The sequence below is a fragment of the Babylonia areolata genome, chromosome 3 (genome assembly GCF_041734735.1).
Source record: "Babylonia areolata isolate BAREFJ2019XMU chromosome 3, ASM4173473v1, whole genome shotgun sequence".
NCBI lineage: Eukaryota > Metazoa > Mollusca > Gastropoda > Neogastropoda > Buccinidae > Babylonia > Babylonia areolata.
Window position 1 is genome coordinate 21,869,202 of NC_134878.1, and position 17,500 is coordinate 21,886,701.

At 44.9% G+C, this 17,500-nt stretch overlaps 2 protein-coding genes across 2 annotated transcripts in view; one reads left to right on the forward strand and one right to left on the reverse strand.

Annotated features, from left to right (window-relative positions):
* LOC143280256 (uncharacterized) overlaps nt 1-6,764 on the forward strand; it is a 30,399-nt gene extending 23,635 nt beyond the window's left edge. The window contains exons 13-16 of the mRNA XM_076584886.1: nt 1,211-1,286; nt 4,067-4,145; nt 5,030-5,096; nt 5,331-6,764. Of these exons, the coding sequence (XP_076441001.1) occupies nt 1,211-1,286; nt 4,067-4,145; nt 5,030-5,096; nt 5,331-6,247 (1,139 nt within the window). The 3' untranslated portion in view covers nt 6,248-6,764. The remainder of the gene's footprint in view (nt 1-1,210; nt 1,287-4,066; nt 4,146-5,029; nt 5,097-5,330) is intronic.
* A 6,646-nt stretch (nt 6,765-13,410) lies between these two features.
* Nucleotides 13,411-17,500, reverse strand: part of LOC143280498 (uncharacterized) — a 30,731-nt gene continuing 26,641 nt past the window's right edge. Inside the window, exons 15-17 of the mRNA XM_076585162.1 lie at nt 16,466-16,538; nt 15,461-15,533; nt 13,411-14,566 (exon numbers count right to left, since the gene is read on the reverse strand). Of these exons, the coding sequence (XP_076441277.1) occupies nt 13,736-14,566; nt 15,461-15,533; nt 16,466-16,538 (977 nt within the window). The 3' untranslated portion in view covers nt 13,411-13,735. The remainder of the gene's footprint in view (nt 14,567-15,460; nt 15,534-16,465; nt 16,539-17,500) is intronic.

The window sequence follows — 17,500 nt, forward strand, 5'->3', positions numbered from 1 at the left end:
GTCTGCAGGTGTGGTTATTGAATTTTGTCTTGTGTGTCAGCAGATGTGGTCATTGGATTTTGCCAGGTGTGTCTGCAGATGTGGACCGTTGATTTTACCATATGTGACAGCAGATATGGTCATTGGATTTTGCCAGGTGTGTCTGCAGATGTGGTCATTGAATTTTGTCTTGTGTGTCAGCAGATGTGTTCATTGGATTTTGCCAGGTGTGTCTGCAGATGTGGACCGTTGATTTTACCATATGTGACAGCAGATATGGTCATTGGATTTTGCCAGGTGTGTCTGCAGATGTGGTCATTGAATTTTGCCATGTGTGTCAGCAGATGTGGTCATTGGATTTTGCCAGGTGTGTCAGCAGATGTGGTCATTGAATTTTGCCATGTGTGTCAGCAGATGTGTTCATTGAATTTTGCCATGTGTGTCAGCAGATGTGGTCATTGAATTTTGCCATGTGTGTCAGCAGATGTGGTCATTGGATTTTGCCAGGTGTGTCTGCAGATGTGGTCATTGAATTTTGCCATGTGTGTCAGCAGATGTGTTCATTGAATTTTGCCATGTGTGTCAGCAGATGTGGTCATTGAATTTTGCCATGTGTGTCAGCAGATGTGGTCATTGAATTTTGCCATGTGTGTCAGCAGATGTGTTCATTGAATTTTGCCATGTGTGTCAGCAGATGTGTTCATTGAATTTTGCCATGTGTGTCAGCAGATGTGGTCAGTGAGTTGCCATGTGTGTTAGCAGATGGAGTCAGTACATTTTGCCATGTGAATCAACAGATGTGGTCAGTGAATTGCCATGTGTGTCAGCATATGTGGTCTTTTTATTTGCCATGTGTGTGTAAGCAGAGGTGGTCAGTGAATTTTGCCATGTGTGTCAGCAGATGTGTGTCAGCAGATATGGACAGTGAATTTTGCCATGTATGACATCAGATGTGGTCATTGAATTTTGCCACATGTGTGTCAGCAGATGTGGTCAATGAATTTTGCCATATGGGTGATTAGATGTGTGGTCATTGAATTTTGCCATGTGTTTCAGCAGATGTGGTCAGTAATGTTGCCATGTGTATCAACAGATGTGTTCGCCTAATTTTGCCATGTGTTTCAGCAGATGTGGTCAGCAATTTTGCCATAATGTGTGGATAGATGTGGTCAGTGAACTGCCATAGGTGTCAGCAAATGTGGTCATTGAATTTTGCCACATGTGTGGGCAGATGTGGTCAGCGGGCAGGTGCCGTCTCTGGTCATTGGGGTCAGCGTGCCTATGGGTCTGCTGTGCATCGTGATCTGGTTCGTTCCTCAGTGGCCAGGAGATGCCGCTGTTCCTACTGTCAGTGTCCTGTCACACGATGCTCACGTGCTCTTCTCTGCTGCCGTGTTCTTGTTGTTGATCACAATGGTCACGTGTTCTTCTCTGCTGCCGTGTTCTTGTTGTTGATCACAATGGTCACGTGTTCTTCTCTGCAGCCGTGTTCTTGTTGTTGTTGTTGTTCTTGTTGTTGTTCACAATGGTCACGTGTTCTTCTCTGCTGCTGTGTTGTTGTTGTTGTTCTTGTTGTTGTTATTGTTCACAATGGTCACGTGTTCTTCTCTGCTGCCCTATTTTGTTGTTGTTGTTCACAATGGTCACGTGTTCTTCTCTGCTGCCCAGTTTTGTTGTTGTTGTTGTTCACAGTGGTCACGTGTTCTTATCTGCTGTCCCGCTGTTGTTTTTGTTTCTGCTACTGTCTTCCTTTTTGCATGTCTTCGTGCACCATTGACCTGTGTCTTCTCGGTGTTCCCGTCTTACTCGTAATTTAAAGCTGCTGATATGTTTGAAAATTACAACAAAAAGGTTGATGGTCTCATTGCCTTTGATGACAATCGCGGCTGTGAATTGATATCCACTGTGTGTAGGGCTCGGCATAGGAAGTCGAGACCCAGTCCTCTCCTTCCGCCGCATTCAACTTTCCCCAACGGGCGCAACAGCCGAGTGGTTAAAACGTTGGACTTTTTTAATCTGAGGGTCCCGGGTTCGAATCTCGGTAACGGCGCCTGGTGGGTAAAGGGTAGAGATTTTTTTCCCCGATCTCCCAGGTTAACATAATTATGTGCAGACCTGCTTGTGCCTGAACCCCCTTCGTGTGTATACTCAAGCAGAAGATCAAAATTAACACGCGCGTTGAAGATCCTGTTCGGTGGGTTATGGAAATAAGAACATGCCCAACTTCCACACCACTGAAAACGGAGTTTGGCTGCCTACACGGCGGGGTAAAAACGGTCATACACGTAAAAGCCCATTCGTGTACATACGAGTGAACGTGGGAGTTGCAGCCCACGAACGAAGAAGAAGAACCTTCCCTACCCGAAGCCAGGTACCCATTCACACCATGGTGGAGTGAGAAATACAGAATACAGATCACTTTATTATCTCAGTAAGAGAAATTCATGTGTGCTGTATGCTTCATAATGAATACACGAAAATCACAGTCATTCAATGTGAATACATAAAAGACATGAAATGCTGAAATGCCGAGTTGATGTTGACCTTTTGGACAATGATAGGACACAACACCATGCCGACGAAATGGGACCCTGAACCCTGATCAGAAGTCCAACGCCAGACCGAAAACGCCGCGGATTCTGTTCGAGTTCACACATAATTAATACTTCAGAATACCAGTGTCGTGGCTGGAAAAAAAAAAAAAAAAAAAAGACAGAAAGACAAAAAAGTATGTTGCCAGGAGAAATAGTTGTTCATACCTCCTTGACGGCTGAACATCGGTGAAATGACAATATCCACATTTCTCCCCATATATTTTTCCGTTTATAAGACGGAAAAAGTTGTAAATTGGTTGATAACATTGTAATGTAAACTCTGCCTTTCTTCCTCCTCACCCCCCACTCTTTGACTGGCCTACTGTACGTCTTTTGATTGAGGGAGAAATGTAGAGTATACTTATATTACAATGGGGTTTGTTGTTTTGTTTTTTTTAACCAAATTTACATTTTTTTTTTCGTCTTCGGAACGAAACAGACTGGAAAGAACATAGGCGAAGAAATGTGGATGTTGCCGGTGAAATTTGATGTGAGTGGCGATTTTCAAATATTATTATATGTACTACTTTCTTTGTGCTTTAAGTGGTGTCATTAATTCTGCTTACCAAAAAGTGGTGCAGTCACAAAAGGAAGATGTCGAAAAAGATCATGGTGACTGACATCCTGACCTGGCAGCTTTGTGTTATTTCAGTGAGGTGACATCCCTTTACTGACATCCTGACACGTAATTTTGTGTTATCTCAGTGTGGTGACAGCCCTTTACTGACATCCTGACACGTAAGCTTTGTGTCATCTCAGTGTGGTGACAGCCCTTCACTGAGATCCTGACCTGGCAGCTTTGTGTTATCTCAGTGTGGTGACAGCCCTTTACTGACATCCTGACACGTAAGCTTTGTGTCATCTCAGTGTGGTGACAGCCCTTCACTGAGATCTTGACCTCTAAGCTCTGTGTTATCTCAGTGTGGTGACAGCCCTTCACTGATATCCTGACACGTAAGATTTGTGTGATCTCAGTGTGGTGACAGCCCTTCACTGAGATCTTGACCTCTAAGCTCTGTGTTATCTCAGTGTGGTGGCAGCCCTTCACTGATACCTTGACCTCTAAGCTCTGTGTTATCTCAGTGTGGTGACAGCTCTTCGCTTATATCCTGACATGTAAGCTTTGTAGTATCCCAGAGTGGTGACAGCCCTTCGATGACATCCTGACCTCTAAGCTCTGTCTTATCTCAGCGAGGTGACAGCCCTGTACTGACATCCTGACCTGTAAGCTTTGTGTAATCTCCGTGAGATGACAGCCCTTCACTGACATCTTGAGCTGTAAGCTCTGTCTTGTCTCAGTGAGGTGACAGCCCTTCACTGACATAAACTTCCGTAATATCAAAACTAACGTGCCTTTTTTAGCAGGCTTTCATAACTGCTCATTTATGACAGAGAATTGTATGAGAACTAGAGCTGTTTAATTTCTGTTGGAATGACTTTTTGTGAGCAATGGTTTGTATCTTTTGGTTTATGTTGTATCGTTTATGTTACAGCGTGACTGCCGTTCGTAGGAGGTACCGCTACAGAAAGGAGAAATTTTCCTCAAACTTCCAACAGACAGCATTTGCATATGTGAGTATTGTTTGTTTGTTTATCTGTGTACTTTCTACATATATTTATCATTTATATTCAATATTATTTCCATATATGTTGTCATCCATATCTGTGTATATGTTTGTACAGCAGTGTATCATTCAACATACAGATCTATTTACTCATCTTCTTTCTATCTATCAAGCTATCTATTTATCTGTCAGAGTGGATTTGTGACCTGGTGGTAACGCATTCACATAGAAAGCGAGAGAATCTGAGAACACAGGGTCGAACCCCGCTCTCGCCAAATTCTGTTCTACTCCACTAGACTTTGAGTGAGTGGTCTGGACGCGAGTCCTTCGGAAGAGATGATAAACCGTGGCCCCTGCAGCATGAACTTCGCGCACATAGAAGAACCCACGGCAGCAAAAAGGGTTGTCCACGGCAAAAAAAATTCTGAAGAAAATTCTTTTTGATCGGAAAAGAAATAATGTTTTATAAATCTGTCACTTCACTGTATATCAGTGCAATGACTTATTTGTTTACTTTTGATTAGTTATGGGGGGGAAACTTTTACACAGATCTAGGGGTGAGTCAGTGTCTGAACCAAGGCATTGGGTTTGTGAGCGGGTCAGGCATCTGCTCTTTTTTTTTCTATTTTCATTCATTTATTTGATATAAACAGGAAATGTGGTGTAGCGCATATGGATCAGTCCGCACGCATTGACGCACGCGTCATTGACACTGAAACTAACAACTTGAAACTGAAATTGAAATATGCGTGTGTTCACCATCACCCCCTTCCATCCACTGACGCTATGCATAAGTATTTCATGTATCAAGGTGTCAAAAACTGTGTTTTCACTCCGTGTGTGTGTGTGTGTGTGTGTGTGTGTGTGTGTGTGTGTGTGTGTTGGTGGCAGAGGGGAGAGAGTGGCCGGGAACTGTTATCGACTTCATATACCTCGTCACCCAGTGCGGCGCAAAATGGTGAGTAGTCAATGATATTGCCCCACCCCCCGTCCCCAGGAACTCTCTCTCGCTCTCTCTCTCACACACACACACACACACACACACACACACCAGCGCTTGAGGTTTATGCGAAGGTGAGGCATCTGTTCCCCCCTTGTTTTCAGAGTGTGTCGTGTGTGAATCAGTCCGCACGCTTTCACACCACTTTGAAACTGAGCTGAAACTGCACGCGCTGTGACCTGTGTTATTCAGGGAGACCGGAAGTCAGGAACTGCGCAGGACAGGAAGAAGAGACGACGAGGGGGGCGAGAGGGTCGTGGTGGAGGGGCAGGGGATCGCGGTCAGGGGGGGACAACCAATACCACCATCACCACCACCACCACCACCACCAGCACCCTCCACCCTCGGTCACCGACGCTTTGGACACTGCTTCCATGCTGCCTCCTTCTTACGCCCGCCTGTACAGCCACCAGAAGACAGCTGGCCAAAGTCTGGCGACGGCCACCCCGACCCCAACCCCGAACCCTACCCCGACCCCACCACACCCCACCACGTCTTCACAAACTGACCCCAGGTCTCCTTCTTCGGAAGAGGAACTACCAATGCCTTTCACCTCTTCGTCGTCTTCTGTTGAAGACGCGTTAGAATTATTGAACGCTGTGTTAGACTTGTCTGCAGTAGAAGAAGAAGAAGCAGAAGCAGAAGAGGAGGAGGAGGAAACAGAAACGACCCAAGTGTTTCCACGGGGCCAGAGGGACTCCATCACACACCACCGCTATGTTCGTTGTGCGGTTGGCAGTGACGAGCTTTTAGCAGACTCCAACCCTGCAAACACTTCCAGGGGTCGGGATTCCACAGACGATGGAGCAGGAGTTGCCGGGAGTCCGGGTGTTGTAACAGAGGGGGAGACGTGCAGGTTGCTTCGCTCGGGTGCTGATGACGCTGGTGATGGTGGTGACGACGATGGTGGTGACGACAGTGACTCCTGTAGTTCAGAACCAGAACCAGAATCCAGGAGGTGGTGGTCATCTCCCGGTCCATCCTCAGGGTGTGTGGCTGGTGGTGGGGGTGGTATTGAGCAGCATCAGGCGGGGACAACCGCACGGGGGGAAACAGGGCAGAGTCCTCTATCCTCCTTCACTGGAACATATGTCGGGTGGAAACAGTAGCTTCCCCCCAACCATCCCCCTAAAAGAGAAGATGACTAAATAAATAGATAAACAACCTCCCATATAATGTGACCAACTGAGATCGACAGACATGAATCGTTTTCTTTGCAAGCCCCAACCCAAAGACGTGGAACAGACTCCCTGACAACCTCCGACACTCTGACAACAACACCCTCACTACTTCATCAGATCTGGCCTAGAAACTCACCTCTTCCCTCAACAATAAGTTTTGCTTCGGCATGCCCGTCCAAACTGTATGATATATTTTTGTACATGTGGTATGATTGACTATCTGTTTTCAGATTACGTGCATAAGTATTGTATGAAGTACCAGTGTGTGTGTGTGTGTGTGTGTGTGTGTGTGTGTGTGTATGGTCGTGTGTCGAGTATTCAGTAAATTTAGTCTGCGTTAACGCTGTCTTTGATTTCGGTCATTGTGTGTGCGTGATACGCACATGTGTGCGTGCAAATGAGTGAGTGGGTGCGCGCGCGCATGTGTGTGTGTGTGTGTGTGTGTGTGTGTGTTAGTCTAAAATAAGTATTGTGTGTCGAGTTTTTAATAAATTTACGTTAACACTGTCTTGTAGTTCGGTCATTGACTGTTCATAATACGCGCGTGTGTGCTTGAAAATGAGTAAATGGACGCGCGCGTGTGTGTGTGTGTGTGTGTGTGTGAGAGAGAGAGTTTATGTGCGTTGCGTCTGTATAAATGTGAGTATGTGTTTATGGACAAGTTTCATTGTTTGTGTGTGCGTGTGCGTGTATGCGCGCACGCATGTGTGTGTATGCGTGTCAGTGTGTGTGTTTGTGTGTGTGTTCAATACTATTCTCGTGTTTCATACGAACTGGACAACAGATTTTGGAGATATTTCTTCTTCTTTTTTTTTAAATCTCATACCTGTGTTATTTGACTTTCAGTTTTCCTTTTAAGCCGAGACACCCTTCTCACTTTTTTTTTTTTTTTTTTTTTTTTTTTTTTGCTGCCTCGTCATCTGCACCGTTTCATTGACATTACTCCCACGCCGCTCATTCCGATTCCCCAAACACAACCACACCCGGGTTCGTCTGTCACACTCCCAGCGTCTGCAGTCTGCAGGGAACCAGGAGGCCACACACCAGAGGAGACCCTGCACTGCTGCTGAGTCACTTCGGTGGTGTTTAGTGGTACCTGTTCTGATTTAACGTACTTAGGACACCACCTACTAAGCCCCCTACTAACGACAATAATGGCTTAGTAGCGGAGCCAGACTGAGCGAGCGTCCCTCGCAGAGTGGAGACCGCCACTACGTCCCCCAAACAACAGCCCCCCATGAATCTGCCGACACTGAAAACATTGACAGGACTCACCCCAAGCACGGAAGTGGAGGGGAATTGAAACTGAGGTCACCATGAGAGCAGGGCATGAAAGGCCACAGACTTTGGGACTGTTTTGTTTATATTGATGATAATGAAGGAAGATGAGGATGACGAGGACGATGACGATGTTGCTATTGAGGTCCATTTTGGTTTGGGACTACATGACAAGGCTGTACTCTACGCTTCCTGTCATAATGATATCCTGGCGTCAACCAGGCCCGAGAGATACAGACACTTGCAGTGTTGGTCAGGTAATTAGAGCAACACACCCAAAGACGCATCCGTGAAGTGGATGATACTCGACTGTGTGGTCTCCCCATTTAAGCCTCTAGCACACTCAATTCTGGGTAGGAGCCGGCCACGGGCCGAAAAACCCACCTCCGCTGGGATTCGAACCCGCCGCGTCCTCCCAGCCGTCATGCTGACCACTTCGCCACAACGGCTGGTCCCTTCTCACATTTCTGCTCTTTCCGTTTGACCTTGATGAAAGACTCTCGAGTGGAACTGATAGATGAAGAAAAATATTGGAAAATATAATTATGGTTTTTTTAGTGTTTTTTTTAAACTGATGTTGAAGGCCCTATATAGCCTTATACGACAATATTTTGGTCAGTGAATTCATATCCAACTGTGTGTCTTGGGTTTGGCATGAGAGGCTGGGACCCAGCCCAGCCCTCTCCTTCTTCTGGTTTTAACCTTTTAACCTCCACCAACAAGAAATCAGGTACCCGGTCACACTAGGGTGGAGTGAAGAAAATCGCAGCAGCAGTAACGCGACTTTCCCAAAGGACGCAACAGACCATGCACGGCGACACAAGGCAGCACATTTAGTTTCGGCGCGAAGCGGAGTGGAGAGGGGTGGAACAGCGCGTAGCGTTGGAAAGGTGATAGCCTGGGCAGACTCACAGGCAGTCTATGGGGGCAGCGCTCTGCCGAACTACTAACTTCGCGCTATTCTCAGCGGAAGACATGTTACACGGGCAGTGTGCACAGCTGTGAACAGCTTCGCTGTTGCTGATAAACTGTCAGAAACAGGGTGGTGTGTTTTAAAATAATAATAATAATAATGCTCTGTGTCAGAATGCAACAAGAAGGGTGCTATGGGTGTGAATGAATGTGTGATTGCCTTTTCTTCTTCTTTTTTTTTTTCTATATTGCTTGTAAGTGAAATTCTTCATTGCACCCCCCCCCCCCCCCTGCCTCCCCTCCATCCCCCATCCCTCATGGAAGAGGATAAACTGAAACAATTGTAGCCGTGTACCGAGTGGTTCTAATAGGCACAAAAGACTTAACTAAATATGATTGATTGAATGAAAGGATAGACAAGATCCCACGCACAGGCCAGGAACATATAGAGGCCAGTCACAAATGGGTTTTTCTATTGTTTTATTTACAATAGTTATTAGATGAGAAGAAAACCTAAGAGAAGAGAATAGAAGAGAAGAACTAAAAGAGAAGACAATGAGAAGAAGACAGTGCCTGGAATGACACAAACAAATGTCATAAGCACAACATGTCGGCACAAGTGAATAGTAAAGCACATGTATACATGGAAAGACTATCACTCGGGTTTGGGATACGCAACAACATAATGCATATGTGTGAAGACCAAACACTGACATCAAATGACAATTCTAATACATTTAAATAGTGCAGTTAAAGTGATTGAAGCGATGCTGACTTGGTGAAAGTACACTGACAGTATAGCTTAGATAAAGCTTATACTGTGTCAAAGTGACTCAAATGAATCAGTTTATTATGTTGCACTATACTGGAGTAAGCCGTATAGGAGAGAGCATGATTACTAAATTACAGTTAACAGATTGATACATACCAGGTGGCTTTAACCAATAACTGATATTAACCCAACACTATCTTGTAATCACAACAGCAGAATACTACACACATCTTAGAGTACTGAGCGCATGGTAGCAGTACAACTGATATTAGCAAGATAATACCTGAATAACAAACAAGACAGAGAATCAGTGGCTTAGATATAATACTGGCAAACTGATAGACCAGATAGTAAGTGAAGAACCATCATGGCTTAACCATTAAGTGGTGAATGAACTTTATGCACTCACTAGAACATTCTGGAACAAACTATCTGTGTCCAGAGACGTCACTGACTGTGACGTTAAGAAGATTCAAATGGAATACTGCTCCAAGCATATGACGACATGGCGATTTCTAGATCAATCATAGCCGATCTGTGACTAACATGTCAAAGCAATAACTGAACAAAGAATTAACTGAACAAAGCAATAACTGAACATACTCATATAAACACAAGTACTGTGTCGAATAATACAATTTACAAATCAACACATTCTACACACTACTACTTACAGCGATACGTAGCGAGGTCTCAGCCGTTGTGGGGGCACACACGACACAACACACTGCTCGACGCAGCAAGAGAGAGAGAGAGAGAGCAGGCTCTGGTCAGATGACTGACCAGGTATGAAATGACCACTCATCCCTCACTGTGCCAATTTATGCAAGTTTAGCGGACCGCAAAGGCCGTCACGTGTGCTTGCGAGCAGATCGTCACTTATCACGGAGAATCCGATGACAATTGTGTTTGTTTAAAGGTGTTCAGTGACAGATTTCTAAATGATTCCTGAACCGATTTATGTCGGATAAGTTGCAAAAGAAAGAGCTCAACACCTACTTTATAATGAGTATAAAATGAAGTGTTGGTTATTTAAGATGAATTTATAATCTTAATTTAAGTCACCTGAACAGGGTCAGTTTTAATGAGCTCGTCGCTGAAAATTACAAACTGCGTTGAATCAGTTTAACGTAGGCAAACATAAATGGAATAGATTTAAAGATGGAATTACGACGATTCTGCCAGTATATAATACTTGTGGTTAACTGATCTGACAAAAGAGGTATTAATTAATTACGGTGGAACAGAAACACAAGTTTGCTCTCAGCCAATGACGTACCGCGATGCGACACTGGCCAAGCAGGTGGTCTGGCGAGGACAAAATGATGTAAGCGGAGTGACGTCACACAATCCTGTGCGCGGGTTAGGAGGGAAAACTGTCGTCTGCTAATACAGATTGTGGGTGAGGCAAGCTAATACAGCTTGTGCGTGAGGCAAATATTGGAGCAAGCATAGCGCTTGGTCACACAATAATGACAGACAAGAAAAAAATACGAAAAAATAAATTACCTACGAGTCTTTTTGTCTTCATATGCAATGTGCATGTGTTTTTTTAATGTTCGATGTTTGGTTACATATATCTGGGGTTCTGTTTGCTTTACTCTGTGATTTGTTTTAAAGCATCAGAGTTCAAATTTAGATATCCCATAACCATTCACATAAAACGAGCACCATACAAATTACAAAAAGAAACAGCTGCTACAAACCCCTGGTCTCAAACAATTTGGCAACAAACAACACATCTCTCTCTCGTAAAAATGGTAAGAAACAACATTTCAGCAACAAACGACATCTCTCATGTGATATGCTAAGAAACAACATTATTATTATTATTATTATTATAAACAACATTTCAACAACAAACATCAACATCACTCAGGTAATCTGGCAAGAAACAACAACCTCAGCAACAAATGTCAACACCCCGCCCCCCCCCCACCCCCAGCTTTTCACATCTCAGTGAGATCTGAGGTAAAACTGGGGATCACAAGAAAAGGAATAACTGTGTGTGTAGCAAACGAAGGTGGTAGAATGGTTAAGACGCTTATCTGCCAATATTGTGTTCGTGACGGTGTGGGTTCGATTCCTACTCTCGCTCTTTCTGACTGGAAAATCAAACTGAGCGTCTAGTCCGTCGGATGAGACGATTTAAAAAAAAACAACAACAAAAAACCCAAACAAACAAATAAACAAAACAAAACAAAACAAAAAAAACAAAAAAAACAACAACAACAAAAACAAAACAAAACAAAAAACCAAACAACAAAACAAAACAAACAAACAAAAACAAACAAACCGAGTTCAACAGGCACTTCGCTCACTGAAAAAGAACCCATGGCAACGAAGATGGTTGTTCTCAGAGGCAAAATTCTGTAGAAGAAATCCACTCTGATAGGTACACAAAAATATATATATATATATATAGATGCATGCACTCAAGGTTTGACTAAGAGCGTTGGGTTATGCTGCTGGTCAGGCATCTGCCCAGTAAATGTCGTGTAGCGTGGACGCTAGTCATTCGGATGAGACGATAAACCGAGGTCCCATGTGCAGCATGCACTTAGCGCACGTAAAAGAACCCACGGCAACAAAAGGGTTGTTCCTAGCAAAATTCTGTAGAAAAATCCACATCGATAGGAAAAACAAATAAAACTGCATGCAGGAAAAAAATACCAAAAAAAAAAAAAAAAATGGGTGGCGCTGTAGTGTAGCGACGCGCTCTCCCTAGGGGAGAGCAGCCTGAATTTCACACAGAGAAATCTGTTGTGATAAAAAGAAAGACAAATACGAATACAAACAAATAATTATTTGTCCGAAAGGGGTGACGCCTCCTTGAGAAACCGAAAGTGTCTATTGAGTACATAACAAAGAACAGCTTTTCCTCGGGGAAAGCTAGTTGAGACAGCACAAGACAGGCAGCAGTGGAAATTTCTGGTGGTGGACTTACGTGCCACAGAGCAGGAATAGGATCAAATTAGAAATTAGCGTGTAAATAAACACGTGACTTTGACGCACGTGTATAACACAGACAACATCACTATGTATGTGGACTCCGTTAAATAGTCCATTAATTGTTAGTAGGATTATTGGCTCTCTCTGTGTGTGTGTGTGTGTGTGTGCGTGTGTGTGTGAGCGTGTGTGTGCGTGCGTGCACGTTCTCAGAAGTTCCATTGAAATGCAGTCCAAGTTTATATCTGACCATACACAATTACACTAAAAATAAATACACTGTGTGTTTGTGTGTGTGTGTTTGTATATGTCTGTCTGTCTGTCTGTCCCTCAACAGATCCAACAGATGTCTAAAGCATCCCCTCAACAGATCCAACAGATATCTAAAGCATCCATCCCCTCAACAGACTCAACAGATATCAGAAACATCCCCTCAACAAATTTACAAATTTACTGACAGAACGGACGAGAGAGAAATACTTTTTGTTTTGCATTGTGTTGTATAATACTATATATTTCACAACGAAGCGGAATACTTTGTGAAGCTGTTTGTTTAACAAATTAGTTTGAAGGCAAACATGGATTAATCAATTAAGGCTTCCGGTGTGGAAAGACAGACAGATAAGCGCATGAAAGTGTCTGCGTACGAATGACACACACCTGTACGGATCAGGCAGTTTGATCACATGATATGAAGATGATAACCGTGATGCATAAATGTCATTAATTAAAGCACCAGTCTCACCAACAGTGCAGTGTGTGAGATCGATTCGAGAACACGGCAGACACAAAAAGGAATACACAAATGGATATGAATGGGAGTGTACCGATGTGTGCACACAAACAACAAACAAGGCGCGAGCGCGCGCACGCCCACGCATTAAGTTTTTTCCATCACACACACACACACACACGCACAAACACATACACAGGCACGCACACGCGCGCGCGCACACACCCATACGCACACATTCACACATGTACACACACACACACACACACACACACACACACATATTAGTTTTACCATCGCTCACATAACATGGACAAACCCTCCACCCCTTACACACACAGGCACAGACACGGGCACACACACACACACACACACACACACACACACACACACACACACACACACACACACACACACACACTGGGAGAGAGCGTCGCCACAGTTCCACGTCATCCTTCTTTTCTTCTTCTATTTTCTGTCTGCAAGTATAATATCATGTCGAAGTGGACACTCCTTTTGTTGCCTTGGGTTGTTGTTTTCACGTGCGCTTCGTTCAAGCTGCAAGCAAACGGGACCACAGTTAGTCGTCTCCTCCGAATGACTAGCGTCCAGACCACGCGACTCGAGGTCTAGTTCAGGGGAAGAGAGTTCTGGTGGGGTGGGGTGATGGGGGAAAAGAGGAACGCTTCTGCCAGATCATGTTGAGTCAAACAAGTTGAGAGCTTACAAGTCTGTTGTTTGTGAACACGATGCTTCCTGCATGCTCCGTCGGTCAACACATGGTGGTGGTGGTGGTGGTGGTGATGGCGGTCGTGGTGATGCACCCGTCTGCTGGCCGACAGATGGAGACGTCGGTGGAAGCTGACGGAGAGCTGTGTTGGTGGGGTTCTGGGCCAGCAAGATCTCTCACTGACCCTCCTGGACTGACCGCCACAGAGAAGGAGGTAGAGGAGGAGGAGGAGAAAGAGAAGGAGGAGAATGTGGAGGTGGAGGATATACGGCCAGAAGCCTCCTCCTCCTCCTCGCTCATCACCACCAGACGATCAGCCTTCGGCTCAGAACCACGAGATGTCATCGCCATAATCACGACTCCTGGCGTTCCTGAGACAGGAAGCAAGGAAACAGTATCACCAACAGCAGCAGCAGTGCTGTCACTGCTTGTAGTGGCTGACCGACCTTCTTCATCCACCACCATTCCTCCCTTCCTGTTCTGGAAGACAACGACGACGGCATTATCGTGGGATGCCCGAAATTCAGGAATCCCTGGTTCGTGGTCGTCGTCGTGGCAGAGAACCAAAGCATCGTTAGGGGATTCCCGAGGTTCAGGAATCCCTGGGTTGTGGTCGTGGTGGTGGTCGTGGCGGAGAACCAGAGCGTTATCAGGAGATGCCCCCCGTGACTCCCCAGGAGTTGATGCCCACGTGTCGTGGCGGTGCAGGTCTGGAGAGGCCGGGCTGTGTGGAAGGCACGTGTGAGCACGTGATCCCCGCTGTGGGGTGATGGATAGGAAGGTGGTGGTTGTGGTGGTTGTGGAGGAGGACGTGGTGGCCGTGTGGTCCTTGTGCTGACCCGTCGTGCTGTGTGCGCATGGCGCAGCGTGGTACTGGAACGCGTTGGGAAAGATTTTTTTTTTTTAATCGTTTAGGAAGAACGTATAGAGTATAGAAAAGAAAAATAAATCACTGGGGAAGGTGCAAACGTATAAAGCAGAGGGGAAAAAACATCATCAACGAAGACGATATGAAGCATTGAGGAAAAAGCAAAGAAGGAAGTAATATAAAGCACAAAAGGAAAATCATCAACGAAGAGGGTATAAAGCATAGAGAAAAAAATCATCAATGAAGAAGGCATTAATCATAGAGGAAAAAAAACATCAGTGGGGAAGAAAGAAAGTATAGAGAGAGAAACTAAATCATGAATGCAGAAGGTATTAAGCGCCAACAGTGGGGAAGGTTAATTAATCTACTCTCATCCAAACACTATTATAGTGTGGTTTTAGTTTCCAACAGCAGTCAAATACAGAATTGTAAACTGTGAGACGGAAAGACAAAATGACGAAAGCTTACTGTCAGTTGAAATCTTTAGACTAACGAACAATTAAACTAAAATCAAATATGCTTCTAAATGACTAAAGTGTATGTGTGTAAGCACAACAGACATATTCTGGAAATGAATGATACATAGATTTAGTTTACTAAATGGTTGGAGCTTTGTCTGGAATGGTGTCACGCATTATGCGCGAGTCATTGTGGACCGGCAGGTTAGTTGACAAAAAGGCGACTGCTATAGCTTGTGTGAAGCAGTAGCCAGCTGAGCACTTGGCTACACACACACACACACACACACACACACACACACACACACACACACACACATCTATCTATCTATCTATATATATATATATACATGGTGTGTGTGTGTGTATGTGTGTGTGTGTAATGAGCAGTGTGACAGTGTGCACAGTGTGTGTATGCTAAACACAGTCCCTGCGACTTACCTTGACCAAATCCTTCGGCTTTGCGAACAGCATGGTCTTATGGCGCACAGAGTCTCGACAATGTCTGTACAGTCTGTAACGGTGACAGACAGACAGGTGGGCAGAATGACAGAAAGAGAAGGTTTGGATGGACAGAGATGGAGGGTCCATTCACTTTCTCGGACCTCATAAGAGGGTATCAGAAAAATATACATTTTTTTTTAAAAGGAAATCAGATACAAAATTTCGTCATGGACAACGCATCTTACTTTCCGTTGCAATGGGAAATCATTTACAATTTAGTCTTTGGTGAAGGACTATGACTCTCAAACTAAGAGGTATAAAATTGCATTGGCTCTTAGTGCTGCAGCCTTGAGAGCCAGTAGGCCTTTGGGAACCATCCCTGCGCCGACTGTCCCCAAACCCTCTAGGCCGAGAGAGTGGGGGGTGTAACTTGGGCAAGACACCTCCACTTTAATCAAATTCTAGCCCAGATAGTTTGGGACAGCAGTTACCTCCTCTGCTGTTCTGATGGTCATAGTCGGAAATGACTGACTATCATACATACTTTGTTAAATGATATATATACACAAACAGAACGAAGCAGGTCATGTTGCTTATAGCTCATACTGATCACAAAAGGGCCATTTCTGAGTTTTGATATACACTACACAAAGCTAAGTAATAAATAATAAACAAACAACAAACAGATGCTGCATGCTCGGTTAACTGCACTCAGCTAAGTTACACACGTTACATCATAAGAAGCACGTGCTTAGTCAATTACTCTGAGACAGATAAACTGATGGATATCTGAGAAACAGAAGAAGAGACAGACAGCGACAGAGACAAAGACAGGCACAGATACGGAGAAAAGAAACTGGGACAGAGACAGACAGACACAGAGAAAGAAACAGAGAGAGACTGGGACAGAGTGAGAGACAGAGAGAGAGACAGAGACAGAGAAACAGAGAGAGAGAGATAGGCAAAAAAAACAGACAGAAAATGCAGAAATATAAAACTCACAGGACACACGCCACTACGATGATGACAATAACCACCAACGCTGAGATGACAATCGACGGCCTGTCCAGGGATGCTGCACACCACGACACCAGACCACCATGTCAACACCTTACCACCTTCCTCCCATCACGTTAACACCTAACCACCTTCACACAATTACGTCAACACCTTACCACCTTCACACCATCATGTCAACACTTTACCACCTCCACACCATCACGTCAACACCTTACCACCTTCACACCATTACGTCAACACCTTACCACCTTCACACCATCATGTCAACACCTTGCCACCTTCACATCATCATGTCAACACCTTGCCACCTTCACATCATCATGTCAACACTTTACCACCTTCACACCATCACATCAAAACATTACCACTTTTTTCCCATCACGCCAACACCTTACCACCCTCATACCATCACGTCAACACCTTACCACCCTCATAGCATCATGTCAACACCTTACCACCATCACACTATTACGTCAACACCTTACCACCATCACACTATTACGTCAACACTTTACCACCTTCACACCATCACGTCAACACCTTACCATCCTCACACCATCATGTCAACACCTTGCCACCCTCACACCATCGCGTCAACACCTTACCACCATCACACCATTACGTCAACACCTTACCACCTTCACACCATCACGTCAACACCTGACCACCATCACACCATTACGTCAACACCTTACCACCTTCACACCATCACGTCAACACCTTACCACCCTCACACCATCATGTCAACACCTTGCCACCCTCACACCATCGCGTCAACACCTTACCACCATCATGTCAACACCTTACCAGCTTCCCCCAAATCACGCCAACACTTTACCACACTCCTCCCACCATGTCAACACCTTACCACCTTCCCCCATTCACGTCAACAACTTACCACCTTCACACCATCACATCAACACCTTACCACCTCCCCCCCTCATGTCAACACTTTGCCACCTTCATTCCATCACGTAAACACCCCCACCACCAGAGAGACAAAGACAGACAGACAGA